The following is a 17,591-nucleotide window of genomic DNA, read 5'->3' on the forward strand; positions in this document are numbered from 1 at the left end:
GCTTTACAACGAAGTTATTGCTTCGTCCAGTTTTTAAAGAGAGTAGAAAACTTGGCCAGAATTTTCATCAGTATGACGGCAACATTTTTCTGTGAAGTGTTTTTCAATCACTGTCAAATTCTGTGGCCCTCTTCTCTTTTTCTGCCTAATTATCTGATGTGGCATTACTGAATGGGCTCAATTTTGCTGGACTCCCCCTTTATACCAAGTTCTTAATGGGGATGAAAGTGAAGTCTTAGGAGGGGGCAGTAGAATCTTCTGGGCTTTACTACCCAAATGGCTTCTCTTCTTCTCTGCCAAAGAGGCAGATTGCTTCTTACAAATATGCCACTGCTATTTCTCCAGACTGGGCCCAGGGGGGCAGCACCCACCTCTCCCCTTAGCCCATATCAGAGGCCAAGTGTGGCAAGTAAAATATTTAACTTTGTATTGGACTGATAGGATTTGTATTGTGCTGTTAGGCTGTTTCTAACCTTCATTCTTAAAAACAGTTCTATAATAGACATTCTTATAACTAAATCTTTGAGCACATCTTAGTGGATTCCTTTAAAATAAACCTTCAGAAGTAGAATAAGCATGCAGGAGCACATTTCAATGACTTCTCAGACACAATGCCAAATTGGAGGATAAGTTTTCTAAAGAAAATTAGAGAGAACTGTCCTAGAAGAGCTTCCAAAATATGATATAAGGAATCAATAACTATAAATCAAGGATGAAACATAGGATAATTTAAGATGGAAATTTTTAGTTCCTTCAAGTTTGTCCCCCCCCAATGCTTTCCCTCTATACACACACACCCATAATGATTAAAAGTAAAATTCTTACATTGTAACAAGCAGGTAGAGGCCACTACAGAGAAGAAAGAGTATCAAGTTGAGTATAGAATTAGGAACATAAAAAAGAGGGAACTTGAAACAGAAAACAGTGACTAAAGAACTTAACTAGTATTTTCATTTAGGTAATTACTAGAAACCCCACCCTCTGACCATAATACATAAAATCTGACCATATTACCAATATTCTCATGAGTTCATTCAAAACACAAGACACGTCACTTTTTGTTTCATAGCATAATACACAATAGATAAAAATTGTCTTTATTAAAGCCCAGCTTTTGACAGGTCATGACTATTTAAGTCCCAGGCTTCTTCTAGTTTACATGGTTACCAACATTCCAATCCAGCTTAGAAAGCCAACAGGGTCAGTGAATCAATCAAGTTACTATTAAAGAGCTGTTGGCTTGCTAGTTCTCTTCAAAAATACCATATTACCTCACCGTGACCATGAACAAACTAATCCACCTTCACTAAAACTAGGTGAGCAGTGTTGCTCAATGATCATGGGAATTACTTCCAGTCGCTCATTCTTAGCTTCTCTGAGCCAAAAAGAAAAAAGAAGAAAAAAAAGAAATGTAGGATTAGCAGGCAAATTCAGAAGCAATGTTTTTCTTTTGCTTTCCCTCATATTAGTGGACAGGAAATACAGGCAATAGGTTAAAGAAACAAAAGAACTACAGAATCAACACATCTAAGGCAGTATTCCTCCCAACTCTCCCACAGAATGTCTTCTTGATCATCCAAATGGCATTGCAGAAAATGTCACCAACATTTAGTTACTAGACAAAAGAGGGTTGTAACAAGAAAGCCTTTGGGTCTTGAGACTTGACATTACTTGCTCTAATGGTCCACAAGAGGGAGCCCTCCGGTCACTGTATCTGCCACCTTAAAACCATGAAAATCATTTAGATGAATACAATCAAGATTTACCCTTGCTAATTAATTTTTTTCTCCTGCGGATGATCCCTTTGTTTTCCTGGATACATCCTACTTACTTTATTTATATGTTATTGATTATGCTATTATAGCTGTTCAAACTTTCCACAATTGCTTCCTCTACCCTGTACCCCCCACTACCTCTGGCAACCCCCAAACCATTGTTCAGGTCCATGGGTCATGCAGACACATTCTTTGGCTACTCTATTCCCGATGCTGAACTTTACATCCCCATGGCTATTCTGTAACCTACTGGTACTTCTTAATACCTTCACCAATTCATCCATTCCTCTAAACCCCCATCCCATCTGGCAACCATCAAAATGCTCTCCGTACCCATGATTCTGTCTCTGTTCTTGTTTGTTTAGTTTGTTTTTTGAATTAAACTGTTGGTAGACATCTATTTTTGCCATTATATTGATCACAGTTTTGATCTTCTTTTTCTTAATTAAGCCCCTTCAACATTTCATATAATAATGGTTTGGTTACGATGAACTCCTTCGGTTCTTTTCTTGTCTGGGAAGCTCTTTATCTGCCCTCCGATTCTAAATGATAACTTTTCTGGGTACAGCAATCTTGGCTGTAGGTCCTTGCTTTTCATGACTTTGAGTATTTCTTGCCAATCCCTTCCAGCCTAAACGTTTCTTTTGAGAAATCTGCTGACAGTCTTATGGAAACTCCCCTGTAGGTAACTAACTGCTTTTCTCTTGCTGCTTTTAAGATTGTCCCTTTATCTTTAACCTTTGGCTTTTTAATTATGATGTGTCTTGGAGTAAGCCTCTTTGCACCCATCTTATTTGGGACTCTCTGTGCTTCCTGGACTTGCATGTCACCAAATTAGGGAAGTTTTCATTATTTTTTCAAATAGATTTCCAATTTTTTGCTCTTTCTCTCCTCCTTCTGGCACCCCTATGATGCTAAAGTTAAAATGCTTAAAATTGTCACAGAAGCTGCTTACACTATCTTTGTTTATTTGGATTCTTTTCTCTTGTTGATCTGATGAGGTTTTAACTCTAGTCTAGGGTAAAGTCATGTTAAATAATAACTGAATAAAAAATCTGAGCCCTGGCTGGCGTAGCTCAGTGGATTGAGCGCAGGCTGTGAACCAAAGTGTCACAGGTTAGATTCCCAGTCAGGGTACATGCCTAGGTTGCAGGCCACGGCCCCCAGCAACCACACATTGATGTTTCTTTCCTCTCTCTCTCTCTCCCCCTCCCTTCCCCCTCTAAAAATAAGTAAAATCTTTAAAAAAAAAAAAAAAGAAAAAATAAATCTTTCACACCTTAAAAAAAAAAATCTGAAGACCTTCTTTCTAACCTCCCCTTTCTTTATTTTTCTGTAACAAGAAGAGGAGCCATAATGAAAGACTATTGTTAATAAGGAATAAGTGCATTTATCTCTATTTATAAGTTTTCTTGGAAGGGTTTTACCTGTAGCATGTATGGATAAATGGGGTGGGAGGGTAGTGAGGTGCTTGGAGCAATGGTTTCCAGTAGAGGAGCCACACTGACCTGGCCAGGCAGTACAGCAGAATGGATACAGACCTGGGCTTGGAGTCATATACCTGAGTTTGAATCCAAGCTCTGCTGTTTTTTACTAGCTCTGATCCTCAGTTTCCTCATTATAAAATAAGTCTCAGAGGACTGCCGTAAAAATTAAATGGGATAATACAGGCAATATATCTTTGGGGGTAAAAAATAAATACTTAACCTTAATGCTATAGTTATTTTAGATAGCAAACATTTTTATTAAGGTATAATTGACATAATTAATTTTTGATTCAAATATTTTTATATACATAGCTTCACACTATTTAACAAAACCAGATTTATTAGTCATGGAAACATAACTTCAACTTGAAGACCACTGCATACTTTTAAGTACTACAGAAATAAATGCACAAATTTAAAAGTTTTCAAAATGTGCATACAAAGTCATTAAAAAAATTTTTTTAAGGTTTTATTTACTTATTTTTAGAGAGGGGAAGGGAGGGAGAAAGAGAAGAAAGAAACATCAATACGTGGACACCTCTCGCTCTCCCTATACTGGGGACCCAGCCCACAACCCAGGCATGTGCCCTAACTGGGAATCGAACTCGAGACACCTTGGTTAGCAGGATGGTGCTGAATCCACTGAGCCACACCAGCCAGAGCACAAACTCATTACTTTAAAATGAAAATATAGACAGTCCAAGCTTTATTATAAATCAAAGAAATAAATGAGTTATTCACAATCTAAAATTATATCAATGTTAACATGAGAATAAACTGTAAAATGATATTCCTTCCCTTAACTAATTTTAATAACCTTAGTTTGTAGAATTCAATGTTCATTTTGACAGAATTTGATAAAACAGTTGATATATAACCTTTTAAAAGATTAATCTTATTGTTATGGACAGTTGATATAAGACCCTTTTAAAGATTAATCTTATTGTTATGGATTAGACATTTCCACTCTTCAGTTGTGGGTTATGTGTTATGTTGAGTCCCTCTTATGGTTAAACTCAGGACCTGAATATTGTTCCTTATTTATTACATTCTTAATTCCCTTATTAAAGAGTTTGTATGTGTTCAGAGTGAGACATTATAATAAAAAAAAAATGAGAGATTCAATTCAACAGGAAGGCAGCAAGCAAACTGAACTTGGTTAATAGTTAATACAGGTTATACTCAGAGAAGCACAAATGGGACCTGATAAAATCCAACTTACAGAAGATACAGTTTTAGTCAATTTGATACAACAAGAATATTAAATCCCTATGAGCCACAGACTGCCAGAGAACAGGAACAAAAAGATGACTAAGACAAAAGCCTAAAGTTAAGAGCTTTTAAGTTAGAATGTAAATAGCCTGAAAGATTCTCTTCCTGCCCTGGTATGGCATGAAATAATGTGCTAAAATGAATAAAAAGCCCAAGATAATGGGCAAAACACATTTACATATAAGGCAACATTACGATGTGCCAGGAGTGATAAAAAAACGGAAACAAAATGCATTTGTGTGGAATGAAAAAAAACTGAAAAGAATTCTATTCCTTGTATTGTTCACTGCTGGCACAGAGAACACGCCTTCCAGCCTGCAAGGTGTCAGTGGGCTTTGGAGAATTCCACGAAAAGAAGTTACTGTCAAGCTGGCAATGCTATTACTATTCAATAATCATGCCAGAAACGTTCAAAAGAACACATCATGTTTTGTACATGTACATGTGGGCTAGAACTATAATAATTCTACTATATTTAAAGCTATAAGTACTTATTACTATACAAGCTCAAAGTAACATGTAACTAAAGGAATGACATAAATTTAGTGACATATAAATTTAAGCAAACATGAGTTTCGACAAAAAGTTGATGTGGAATTTATTTAATCAAGCCTATTTAATTTAAGACTCAAAATATTGTATTTCAAGACACGAGGTATATGGCCAATTAAATGTAGGAAAGTATGTGTAGTAATATTTGGAGCTCTTAATCCAGCCCAGACTACTTAAAGCTAGCCAAACTACTCAAAAGGAGGAAAGGAAATTGAGGAATTTGCCTGGATATCTCTATAGAGTTGAGTGAAAGCAGAAATTTGAGAAAGGCTGTAGGTCTTATAAAAACTCTTTTCCACATTAAATTAGTTTTTCTGTATTCCTAGCTTGCTCAAATTTTTTAAAAGAAATGAATGTTGAATTTTATTTATCAAACACTTTTGTGGTATACATAGTTTTATCCATGACTTATCTCCATTATTCTATTAATGTGGTGAATTACAATGACTGATTTTTGAATGTTAAAATAACTACATTTCTGGAAAAATAAACTGAGTCACAAAATATATTATTCTTCCTAAAAAATGCAGACTTAATTTAATAGCATGTTATCTAGGGTGTTTCATCTATATTTGTCAGTGATAATGGATATAAATTTTGTTGTTCTATTCTGCTAGCCTTACATAAATTGTGTTCTTTTTTCTCTTATTCTCAAGAGAATTTGACAATGAAATTTTAGTATGACAATTTTTCCCATCATTTTGAAATTATCCTATAGTTTAGTGGTCTTTGTTGAAAATGAAACAACCTGTTTCAGGCAATGTCATAGCTGCCCCTTAGAAGGTAATAGTTTTCTTTTTCTCTCACTACCTTTTAAATGTTTTCTCTTTGATTTTGGTTTAAAGTTATTCTTTGCTGTATCTAGATGTGTGTGTGTGTGTGTGTGTGTGTGTGTGTGTATACTTGAAACCTATGTAATTTTATTAACTAATGTCATCTCAATAAATTAAAAAAAAAAGAATAATGAGTTTTCATCTAATTCATTAGGTGGCCCTTTGCCTTCTCTTGGTACATACATTTTGAAGCAATATAGTGAGTTGACTGGTCAGTTTTGTAGTCAAAACAAACTGCTTTGATCTTCTGGAATGCACTGTTTGGTAAGAGCACTTTCCAGCCAGGCTCAAACTAAGAATCTTGTTCTTCCTTCTGCACCTCTTCCCCCATCTTGTGCATTCTAAATTCTTCCAGTTCCTACTGTCAGGATCTTACCTAGTGTCCTTTCCTTAAATATATTTTATTGATATGCTATTACAGTTGTCCCAGTTTTTCCCCCTTTGTCCCCTTCCACCTGGTATCCCCCATTACCTCTGGCAATCTCCCTCCACCCTTAGTTCATGTGTGGGAAGTACTTTATCTGTCATTTGATTCTAAATGATAGATTTGCTGGACAGAGTAATCTACCGGTATGTTGTAGGTCCCTACTTTTTAACACTTGGAATATTTCTTGCCAGTCCCTTCTATCCTGCAAAGTTTCTTTTGAGAAATCTGCTGACAGTCTTATGGAAACTCCCCTGTAGGTAACTAACTGCTTTCCTCTTGCTGCTTTTGAGATTCTCTCTTTATCTTTACCTTTGGCATTTTAACTATGATGGGTCTTGGAGTGGGCCTCTTTGCATCCATCTTGTTTGGGATTCTTTGTGCTTCCTGGACTTGCATGTCTATTTCCTTCACCAAATTAGGGAAGTTTTCTTTCATTATTTTTTCAAATAGATTTCCAAGTTCTTGCTCTTTTCTCCTTCTAGCCCACCTAATGTGAATGCTGGAACTCTTGAAGTTGTCCCAGAGGCTGCTTATATTATCCTTGTTTTTTTTGGATTCTTTCTTCTTCGTGTTGTTTTGATTGGTTGTTTTTTGCTTCCTTATGTTTCAAGTCATTGATTTGATTCTCACCTTCATCTAACTCTACTGTTGTTTTCCTGTAAATTGTCCTTTATATCAATTACTGTATCATTTCTTTCTGATTGGATCTTTTTTATGCTGTTGAGGTCCTCACTAAGTTCCTTGACCATCCTTACAACTAGCGTTTTGAACTCTACATCTGATAGATTGCTTAACTGTTTTGTTCAGTCCTTTTTCTGGAGTTTTGTTCTATTCTTTCATTTAGACCATATTTTTTTTGTCTCATTTTGGCACCCTTCCTGTTTTGTTCCTATGTATTAGGTAAAGCTGCTTTGACTCCCTGTCTTAGTAGCGTGGCCTACTGTAAAAAGTGCATCCATATACTGAATGGGGTGGAACCTTCAGTAATCACAAGGCCCAGGTAACCTGACTGTACCAGGTTGACGGGAGTCTCAGATATGGTGTCACCACTCTGTGGCTCTGTGTGTTGGAGGGCTCAGAAAAGAGACAATGGCCACTGCCTGGCCTCTGGCGTTTTATCCAGGAGGAAGCTGTCTCCAGCACCCACCCTGATGCCAGACACTTCAGTTTCTCCTCATATGCCACTGGTGCCCTTCCAGCCATTGCCCCTGGGCAGGAACCCAGGGAGAGTGAGTCTGTATAAATTCTAAGTCTGTTGCGGGCCCCCTTCAGAGGAAACTCCTGAGAATCCAACAGTTTCTTCCACTACCCCAGCCCCCACTGGTTTTTACAGCCATAAGTTATGGGATTTATCTTCCTGGCATTGGAACCCTGGGCTGGATAGTCTGGTGTGTGGCTGGGATCCCTTGCTCCTGAGAGATCCCTCCCAATTTTTATCTACCACAGGTGAGTATGGGACCACCCATTCCACGTCTCCACCCCTCCTTTCCTTCTGGATGAATGTGACATCTTCTAATTCCTTGCTTGCTGGACTTCCACAGCTTGATTTTCTTATGATTCTATGTGATCGTTGTTTTGTAGTTTTGTTGCAATTTTTACTGTGGTTGGGTAAGGAGGCAAGCCATGTTAACCTATGCCTCCACCTTGACTGAAGTCCCTGGGTGTGGTTTTCTTTTCATGTTACTGTACTTGAAATTCACAATGCTTCTTGAATCTGTACTTTAATGTCTTTTATCAAGCCTTAGAGATTGTTAGGCATTATCCTCTTAAAGATGCTTCTTCTGTATGCTCCCTTTCCCCTCCTATGGCCCTAATCACCTTTCAGCACATTTTGTGTTGAATGAAAGACAGATGCAAGACAGAAAGACAGTTTTTTTAACCATACTCCTATTGACAAGTGGGGTCTATGTTCTCTCTGCATGAATCTGAGCAAGCTGTGTGACAAAATTGGTCAACAGAATATAAGAACATGATATTGTACCAGTGTCCAGGGCCAGACCAACAGAGACTAGAAGCTCTCATACTTCCTCTCTCTTAGAATGCTTGCACTGGTGGGCAGACAACTGCCCACCCTGAGACTAATTACCCTGAGACTACCACTTATATAGAGAGAGAATTTCTGGCCAGCCCCAGAAATTCTAGCCATCCCAGCCCTGGCACAAGATATGAGAGTGCAGAAACCATCTTGGATGTTCTTGCCCCAGCAGATAACATGTAAAGAACCAAGACCCCTGGCATATGGACCTAGTGGAGCTACCCCAGGCATGTCTGAATTACCCCAGCTGAAGGTACAGATATAGTGAAGCACCGACAAATCTAATCCAGAATGAATAATTAACCCTCAGACTCATGATCATAAAAAGAAAAGTTGTTGTTATTATTGGGAGAGGTAATCCTCCACGAAGGCCCCAGATGTCAGTTCACATTTTGGGTGGGCATAGGAATGCCAAACCCTGACCAAACTTTACCTGGATCATTTCTCAGGGCTTTGTTTGCCGCTAGCATCCTTGAAAGATGAGTAATATCTTTCTCTGGAACAATGAGTATCCTTACTGTAAAGGGGGAAAACTCCCAAAGCTCATTACTTCTCAGATGTGAGGCAAACTCATCCGGTTTGTATTGGGTTAGCAAAAAGTCTATTATGTTTTTTCTGAACGATGGCTCTAATAGTGCTTAGTTGTCTTTAACTTTATTCGAAACAATTTTGTTAGACTGTATTGTGATGGCTGTCATATCAGAATGCATTTTTTTAAAACCTATCAAAACTGGTGAATTTTTGTGCAGCCATTTCAATACTGAAGGTGGAAGAAGATATGCAACATTTTCAGCATACTATGCTTTATTATTTGAAAGTTAAAAACACAACTAAAATGCAAAAAAAAAGGTGTGTGCAGTGTATACAGAAGGTGCTGTGACTCATTCAACGTGTCAAAAGTAGTTTGTGAAGTTTCTTGGTATTATTGACATTCTGACCAAAGAATTCTTTGCCGTGGGCCTGCTTTATGCATTGGAAGATGTTTAGCACCACCCCTGGCCTCTGCCCACTAGAAGCCAATAGTAGGAGATAGCTGACATACTCAAAATATCCAAATCAATAAAGTTATTGGTGAAAATGAAAAATGTGTCTTTTATTTTACAGAAAAAAACTAAATGGAATTTTTGGCCAACCCAATAAAATATCCACATAAACTCCTCCCTGTTGCCACTGTAAGACAAGTAGGAGGGGCTGGAAGAACTGACACAATATGATATTCATATTGCTGTATCATAAATAATAAAGTCCTTAGTCTCTGACCCAGGAATCTTGTCTTTTGCAAGCTCCATGAAGTAGTAACAGACAAACTTGAGTGTGGAAGGTAAAATTCCAGATCCTTCACAATTTTGACAGGTACAGAGCAATACATAATTAGAACATATACCACATGTCTTTTCTATATTTTTTACCTTTTGCCTCATTGCATGTCATTCTAAATATTTCCTTCTGTATTCCAATCTGCTAATTCCTCATTTTGGTCTTATTTGCTACTAAACCATCTCCAATGTGTTCATTTTTAAGGTATGATATTTTTCAGTCTAAGAATTTCTATCTGGTTCTGCTTTTAAATTTTTGGTTCTCCAATTAAGTTCTCAATCCTGTATCTTTCTTTTTAGCAGTATAATTACATTTAATTATTTTAAAATCCATGCATAATAATTCCATTATTAGGATCCCTTGAGGATATTTCTATTATCTATTATTCCCTCTTCATTTTTATCACATTGTCTTCCCCTCATATGCCTTTTTATTCTTAATTCAGTGTTTGATACTGCATATGACAAATTTAGAGGTAATTTGACACTTAGGGTCATGTCACTTTCCTCCAAAGAGGACTAATATTTACTTCTAGCAGGCGACTGGAGACACTAAAGTCACAGATCACCTTAATCTAATCACCAATTGAGATATTTCCATTTTGGGATTCATTTCTAAGGTTTAGCACATTGGGGTTCCCAACTTAAGAACTGAGAATTTACCAACAGCAATCTCTAAACCCTGGTGGGCTATAAACACCTGTTTTGTTTTTCTAGCCTTAAGTGTCCACCAAATTCTCTGCTCAGCTTATCATCCATCTTTCTCAGAATCAACAGACGCCTGAAAAAGCAGCTCACCTAACTGTTTTAATAGCACTATGATATACTCAAACACATCTTTTATCTTTTGCCAGTATTTCTAATGTTTTTCATTTGGAGTATTAATCCAAGTAACTTATCAAATATTAACAAAACTAGAACTTCTCCAAAAACAGATTTAATGTCCTTAATATTTAAAGGTTGTAGAAGTTCTGTTTTTTTTTGTTTGTTTTCTTTGTTTTTTTCATTTTCTCCATATGGGCCAGACACAACACGCTTCCTTTTAAAATATGCATTCTACCAAACATCTTTAAAGGTGATGTGTATTATCAAGGAAACCGAAAGGATATACTTTTAGTTAATTGTGCAATAGTTTAGGTAAACATAGCTTGCCTCCTTGCACAACCACATCAAAATTAACACTAAATTATAGAACCATCACTCAGAGCCTCCAAAAATTGAGTTGAATAGAAATCTGACAACTATGGAAAAAGAAATCACATCCATCTGAACTGGTAGGAGGGGTGGTCCTATATCCATGTGTGGTGAATAAATATTTGGGAAGGATATCTCGGGAGTGAGGAGTCCCAGACCCACACCAGGTCCTCCTGCCAAGGGTTCCAGTACAAGGATGGTAAGTACCCATATCTTCAGGCTGCAAAAAATTCACTTCTTCTGAGTTCTAGCACTGACACAGAAGCTTGAAAGGCACCAGTGACCATACATGAAGGAACTGAAGGTCTTAGCATCAAGTAGAGAGGTGGGGAACAGCTTTCTCCCAGCAAGAGGACACTGTTCCTTTCCTGACCCCTCTCCCCACAGAGCCAGTAGGTGGGCAGGTGCCATATCTGAGACTCCATCAACTTGGCTAACACAGTTTGCCCTGCCCTGGAGATCCCCTGAGCCTGCGTCCCACCCAACTTACGGTCCTATCTAAGCTGTTAACAGTGACTTTTCCATAGGAATGACTGGTCTTGGCTTATGCTTCACAACTTCCTATATCCTTTCAAACAAGCAAGCCTCAGTGAGCCCCCAGCCCTTGAACTTCTCATTAAGTGGTACCAGCATGGTACTAGCAGCAGCCAGCCTAGATTCACAGATTGGCTTTGCCTGGAATCTCCAAGCCAAGCATGAGTAGCAGCCATCTCAGACTGCTTCATAGCTCATGCAGGAAGGCCCAAAGCAAAAACACAGGTGGGGGCTGACTTTGGCCTGCACCACCCAGGAAACCCCAAGGCTGGTGCACCCAGTGGACAGCTACAGACCACACTGGAGCATAACCACCCTGCCCCTACATGGCTGATCCCCCACCAACAATGGTGGTTGGTGGTCAGTGATCACAGCCAATCCCTGCAGCTACCAGGCCAGGGTAAATCCCTCTCATTTACTTATCAATAGCAACCAAGGCTCAACAAGAGGAGGGTATACTCAGCCCACAAAAAGGGCACACCTCGAGTACCCAGCTTTGGTGATAGGGAAGGCTCTGCCACTGGACCCTATAGGATACCTATTACATTAGGCTGCACTACCAAGACACAGAGTCAAAACAGCTCTACCTAATACACAGAAACAACACAGGGAGGCTGCCAAAATGAGGAGACAAAGAAACATGGCCCAAAAGAAAGACTAGATCAAAACTCTAGAAAAAGAACAAAACAAAATGGAGGTAAGCAATCTATCAGATGCAGAGTTCAAAACATTGGCTATAAAAATGCTCAAGGGACTTAGCAAGGACATCAACAGCATAAAAAAGATCCAGTCAGAAATTAAGGACATTCTCAATGACATAAAGAACAATTTATAGGGAAATGACAGTAGAGTGGATGAAGCTAAGAATCAATGATTTGGGCCATAAGGAAGCAAAAAACAACCAATCAAACAACAAAAAGAAAAAAGAGTCAAAAAAAAATGAGGATAGTATAAGCAGCCCCTGGGACAACTCCAAGAGGTCCCACATTCACATCATAGGGGTGCCAGAAGGAGAGAAAGAGCAAGAAACTGGATATCTATTTGAAAAAATAGTGAAAGAAAACTTCCCTAATTTGGTGAAGGAAAAATACAAGGAAGTCCAGGAAGCACAGAAAGTCCCAAACAAGATGAACCCATAAAGGCCCACACCAACACCATCATAATAAAATGCCAAAGGTTGAAAATAAGGAGAGAATCTTAAAAGCAGCAAGAGAAAAGCAGTTACCTACAGGGGAGTTTCCATAAGACTGTCAGCTGATTTCTCAAAAGAAACTTTGCAGGATAAAAGGGACTGGCAAGAAATAAGAAATATTCAAAGTCATGAAAAGCAGGGACCTACGGCCAAGATTGCTCTACTCAGCAAAGATAGCATTTAGAATTGAAAAGCAGATAAAGAGCTTCCCAGATAAGAAAAAACTAAAGGAGTTAATCATCATCAAACCATTATAAGAAACGTTAAAGGGACTTATTTAATAAAAAGAAAATCAGAACTATGAACCATAAAACTGCAAAAATACATATCCATCAACAATTAAATCTTTAAAAAAAAACTAAACAAACAAGAACAAAGACAGTCATAAATACAGAGAGAGTTTTGATGGTTGTCAAATGGGAGGGGCTGTGGGGAAATGGGCAAAGAGATGAGAGGATTAAGAATTACTAATAGGACCTGGCTGGCGTAGCTCAGTGGATTGAGGGCGGGCTGGGAACCAAAGTGTCCCAGGTTCGATTCCCAGCCAGGGTACATTCCTGGGTTGCAGGCCATGGCTCCCAGCAACCGTACATCTCTCTCTCTCTCTCTCTCCCCCCCTCCCTCCCTAAAAATAAATAAAATCTTAAAAAAAAAAAAAAGAGATGGCTGCTAAGCTCTGAGTGTGGTTCAAAAAAAAAAAAAAGAATTACTAATAGGTAGTTACAGAACAGCCATAGGGAAGTAAAGTACAGTATAAGAAAGAGAGTAGCCAAAGAACTTACACACATGACCCATAAACATGAACAAGGTGTGAGGACTGTGTGAGGGAGTAAGAGGTCCTGGGGGGAGGGGTGCAAAGGGGGCAAAACTGGGACAACTATAGTATAATCAATAAAATATAATTAAAAAACAAAACAAACATGTAATACCTTTAGAAAATGTCATTTGCACAAAAACTTCTGTAGTAGTGAAGATAAAACATTTGGAGTGAAAAAATTAAAAAATATATATTTTTAGAAACAGACTCATAGATACTTGGAACAGACTAATGGTTGAGAGAAGGGAGGGAAGTTGGGTGCTTGGCGAAACAGGAGAAGGGATTAAGAAGTACAAATTGAGAGACACAAAATAGTCACAGGGATGTAAAGTACAGCATAGGGGATATAGTCAATAATACTGTAATAACTACATATGGTTCCAGGTGGGTGCCTGACATATAGGGTGGATCACTTTATGAAGTATATGACTATTTAACCACTATGCTGTACAGTTGAAACTAATACAAAATAATTTAAATGTAAACTGTAATTGAAAAATAAAATTCTGAAAAACAAGGAAAATGTATTTTTAAAAGAAAAAAACGTACTAAAGTAATTTTACATTTCGATTAAAAAGAAGAAAAGTACCATCAGCTTCCATATTTCTAATTACAAAATAAAGGGTCATTTATGATGATCTAGTGTTTTTAAAACATGTCAAACAGGATACAGTTTTCTCTTATATTTTTTCCTTGATAAATTACGTAATTTGATAAAGATCTGAAGTTTACTCAACATCTGAGAAATATCGGGTCTGCCAACACTTACTGTGAAAAATACGAAAATCAATATATGGATGAGAACCTCTTCTTTCCGATTCAAATCCTGCTCGACTCCTTACGCGTACATCTCCTGGACAGAATAAGAAATAAAACGTAAGTTTAGAAGAATGCCATCTGGGTAGAAGCTCCCATATGCAAGAAGGGTCTATATGGTATCATATTCATAAGTAATGATCCACAATTAATATATATGGCATAAGTAGTTAAGAGCTGATTTATCCAAATTTTTAGTACTGAGTTGTAAGGCTACGTGGAGTTTTTTTTAAATCTACTTCTACGGTAATGATTATAATCTATATTTTAAAGTTAGCCTTTTGAAAGATGAATCAAGTGTATGATAATTCGACTTAATATCTTATTACTCAGATGGAGTTAAAAGAATCCTCATCACAGAACATTAAAAAGCCACAGGAAGACGCAAATATTTAGGAAATGTCCACTTTGTACCTAGCACTATACTAGCTATAGGGAATATGAACAAAGAGAAAATACATTACATATTGTTCAACAGCCTACAATTTTCTTTAAATGTACAGAAAATTAAGATGTTAAAGATTTTGCCTTGTTTAATTGGATCAATCTTCTCCCAAGGCCTTTGCCTGGCTCATACAGGTGGGCCTTTAGAAGTTCAGCGCTGTCTCTACATGTATCCTATGGCGTTCACATGTACTTCTCCACACAGCACCAGTGCAAACCAGAGGTCCAATACTCTTTTTTGTGCCTTATAGGCATTATTCTGTTTAATTCTCTAACCAATTCTGACAGGATTTTTATCTTATTTTATAGATGCAGGAACTTGACATTTTGAAAAGTAGCAAGTCCATGACACAAAGCCAGTGTAAAGGCTGAGTCAGGATTTAAGTCTCCCTCTGTGGGCTCCACTATACTTCCATACCCTCCAGGTTCATAAACTTTGAATCTTTCAGTGCCTATCCCTCTGCTTTTGCAATTCTATGTGCCTCAAAGGCCTTTCTGCCTACTCTTTGTTTCTCGCAGGAAGGCCATCATTTCTTTCAAGGTTCATGTCATCTACCACGAGTCTATCCCCCAACTATAAATCACTTCTCTCACATGGTGATTCTTTCGCTCTACAATAAATGTTTACTGAGCACCCAACCACACTTCAGGCTTGGGAAATACAGCAGTAATCAAATACATAAAGTCCCCAGTCTTCATGAAGCTTATTCTTTCATGGAGTGAGGCAAGTAAGAAAACAAACAATTTTATTCTATGAATGATGGCAATAGGTAACATGGAGAAAATTGAAAGCAAGGTAAGATGAACAGAAGGAAGGAGCAGAATAAGAGTGATTCATAGATGTGGTCAGAGAAGGCCTCACTGAAAGGAGGCATTTGAGAAGAGACCTGAAGGACGTGAGGCCATGAGCCATAGGGCTGTCTAGAGGAAAAGGTTTCCAGGTGTAAGAAAGATCAAGCGTTGCCCGGGGTTGTGTGGCTTGGCTAGTTTAAGCATCATCCTGTGCACCAAAAGGTCATGGGTTTGATCCCTGGTCAGGGCACATACCTAAGTTATCTGTTTGGTCCTCAGTCAGGGCACATATGGGAAGCAACTGATAGCTGTTTCTCTCTCACATCGATATTTCTCTCTCTCGCTCCCACCCTCCCACCCCTGCCTTCCACTCTCTTTCTAAAAAATAAAAAAATATATCCTCAGGTGAGGATTAAAATAAAAGAGCAAGTATAAATATCCTTAGATGGGAATATCCTTGGCACATTCAAGGTCAAGCAAAGAGGTCAGCATGGTTGGAGTGAGGCAAGAGAAGAGGACTGGTGAGGTGAGGTCAGAGAAGTAGCAGGGCCAAATCACGCTGGGCCTTCGCGAGCCATTATAATAGCTTTGGCTGCTACTCTTCGAAAAAAAAAAATCAAGAATTCTGAACATATGAATGAGAGTGATTTAACTTATGTCTTAAAAGACTTACACTGGCAGGGTAGACTAGAGAGTTGAGTAGAATCATAGGTAGATGAAGAGACCAGTGGCGTGAGTGCAATGAACAAAAGGCAGTGACTATGACTTGCAGGGAGAGGCCATGGGAAGATGTTGGTCAATAGTATAACATTTCAGTTATTCAAGGTAAGTTCTGGAGCTCTCATGTGCAACAATGTGACAAGAGTTAAAAATCATCGATGGCTTAGATTGGATGGTAACAGCACTGGGGTGGCAGAATTACGGTTATATTTTGGAGGTATCAGCCAAGAAGACATGCTGATAAAATAGAGTATTTAAGAAATAAGAGTCAAGAATGACTCCAAAAGAATGGAGTTACTTCTTGGAATAGCAAGACTGCAAAATGAACAGCCTTGGGAACACAAATCTTTTGTTTAACAGACATATTAAATGTGAAGTGCACAATATACACCCATGTGGAAATGTTCAACAGTGTTTACAAATGAGTCTAAAGCTCTGTTTTAAGGACAGCATAATTCTGAATAGGTTTGGAGAGAGATGGACACAGCGAAGAGGAAAGGGATGAACATTCATGGGGAAAAATATGTACTAGAGTAGAATAAAACTGAGGAAGACATGATATACAAGGTAAATTAAAGAGGGAAACAAGGATAAGAGCAAAAACAGAACTGGGGAACATTTTGGCTTAGAGTATGAAAAGAAATTAGTGAAAAAGGCAAAAAAACAGTAGGCAAAGAATAAGGAATGTTCAAAATCATAGAATTCGGGGAAGAATGCTGAGCATGAGGAAAGTCATCATGGAAGATACCTCTAGGAAAAGATGAACAAATCTGCCTATTGGAATCTTAATGGTACATTTTTAACAACACAAAAGGCATGAAGAGTGTGTGGGTAAAGATATAATCTGGCAAAGAAAGAGAGAGAAAGAGTGAGACAAAGAAAGAAATTCTACACATAAATGAGGTCTGTCCAGAAAAAGTCCAACCATTGTTAATATAACGCAAGAACAGTTTGCATGACATCGATGCAGCCAAGGAGAGTGGACTGGAATGCACATGTGTGAACAATGACAACTTCACTGTGACTAGTCAGTGGGGGCAGTAGATGACATTGAGTGAGCATGTGCATTGTGTGGCTGTCACATTCAAAATGACTGAGTAGAGCAACAAATCTGCGTCAAATTTTGCGTTAAGTTTAAACTTCCTCTGTAGAAACTATTAGGATGATTCAGAAGATACAGCTGTGGGCAACTGGTGATTGGCAGCCTCATCACAACAATACTCCTGCTCATGCATCACATCTCATGCAGAGTTTTTTTGGTGAAACATCAAATCACCCAGGTGACTCAGTCCACCAACAGCCCAGATTTGGTGCCCTGTGACTTCTGGCTTTTCCCAAAACTGAAATCACCTTTGAAAGGGAAGAGATTTCAGACCGTTGATGAG

The 17,591-nt window shown here is 38.2% G+C and overlaps 1 protein-coding gene across 5 annotated transcripts in view; it reads right to left on the minus strand.

The window, feature by feature from the left end:
* PDE7A (phosphodiesterase 7A) overlaps positions 1-17,591 on the minus strand; it is a 114,624-nt gene that overhangs the window by 33,123 nt on the left and 63,910 nt on the right. For 4 of the 5 annotated variants that reach the window (XR_004904367.1, XM_036031165.1, XM_028533624.2 and 1 more), the window contains exon 3: positions 14,204-14,287. The exons of the other annotated variant lie outside the window; for it this stretch is intronic. Coding sequence is in view for 3 of the 4 variants with exons in the window: in XM_036031165.1 (XP_035887058.1) it covers positions 14,204-14,287 (84 nt within the window). In the remaining variant the exon portion in view is untranslated. The remainder of the gene's footprint in view (positions 1-14,203; positions 14,288-17,591) is intronic. 5 annotated transcript variants of the gene reach the window in all.

The sequence above is a fragment of the Phyllostomus discolor genome, chromosome 7 (genome assembly GCF_004126475.2).
Source record: "Phyllostomus discolor isolate MPI-MPIP mPhyDis1 chromosome 7, mPhyDis1.pri.v3, whole genome shotgun sequence".
Lineage (NCBI taxonomy): Eukaryota > Metazoa > Chordata > Mammalia > Chiroptera > Phyllostomidae > Phyllostomus > Phyllostomus discolor.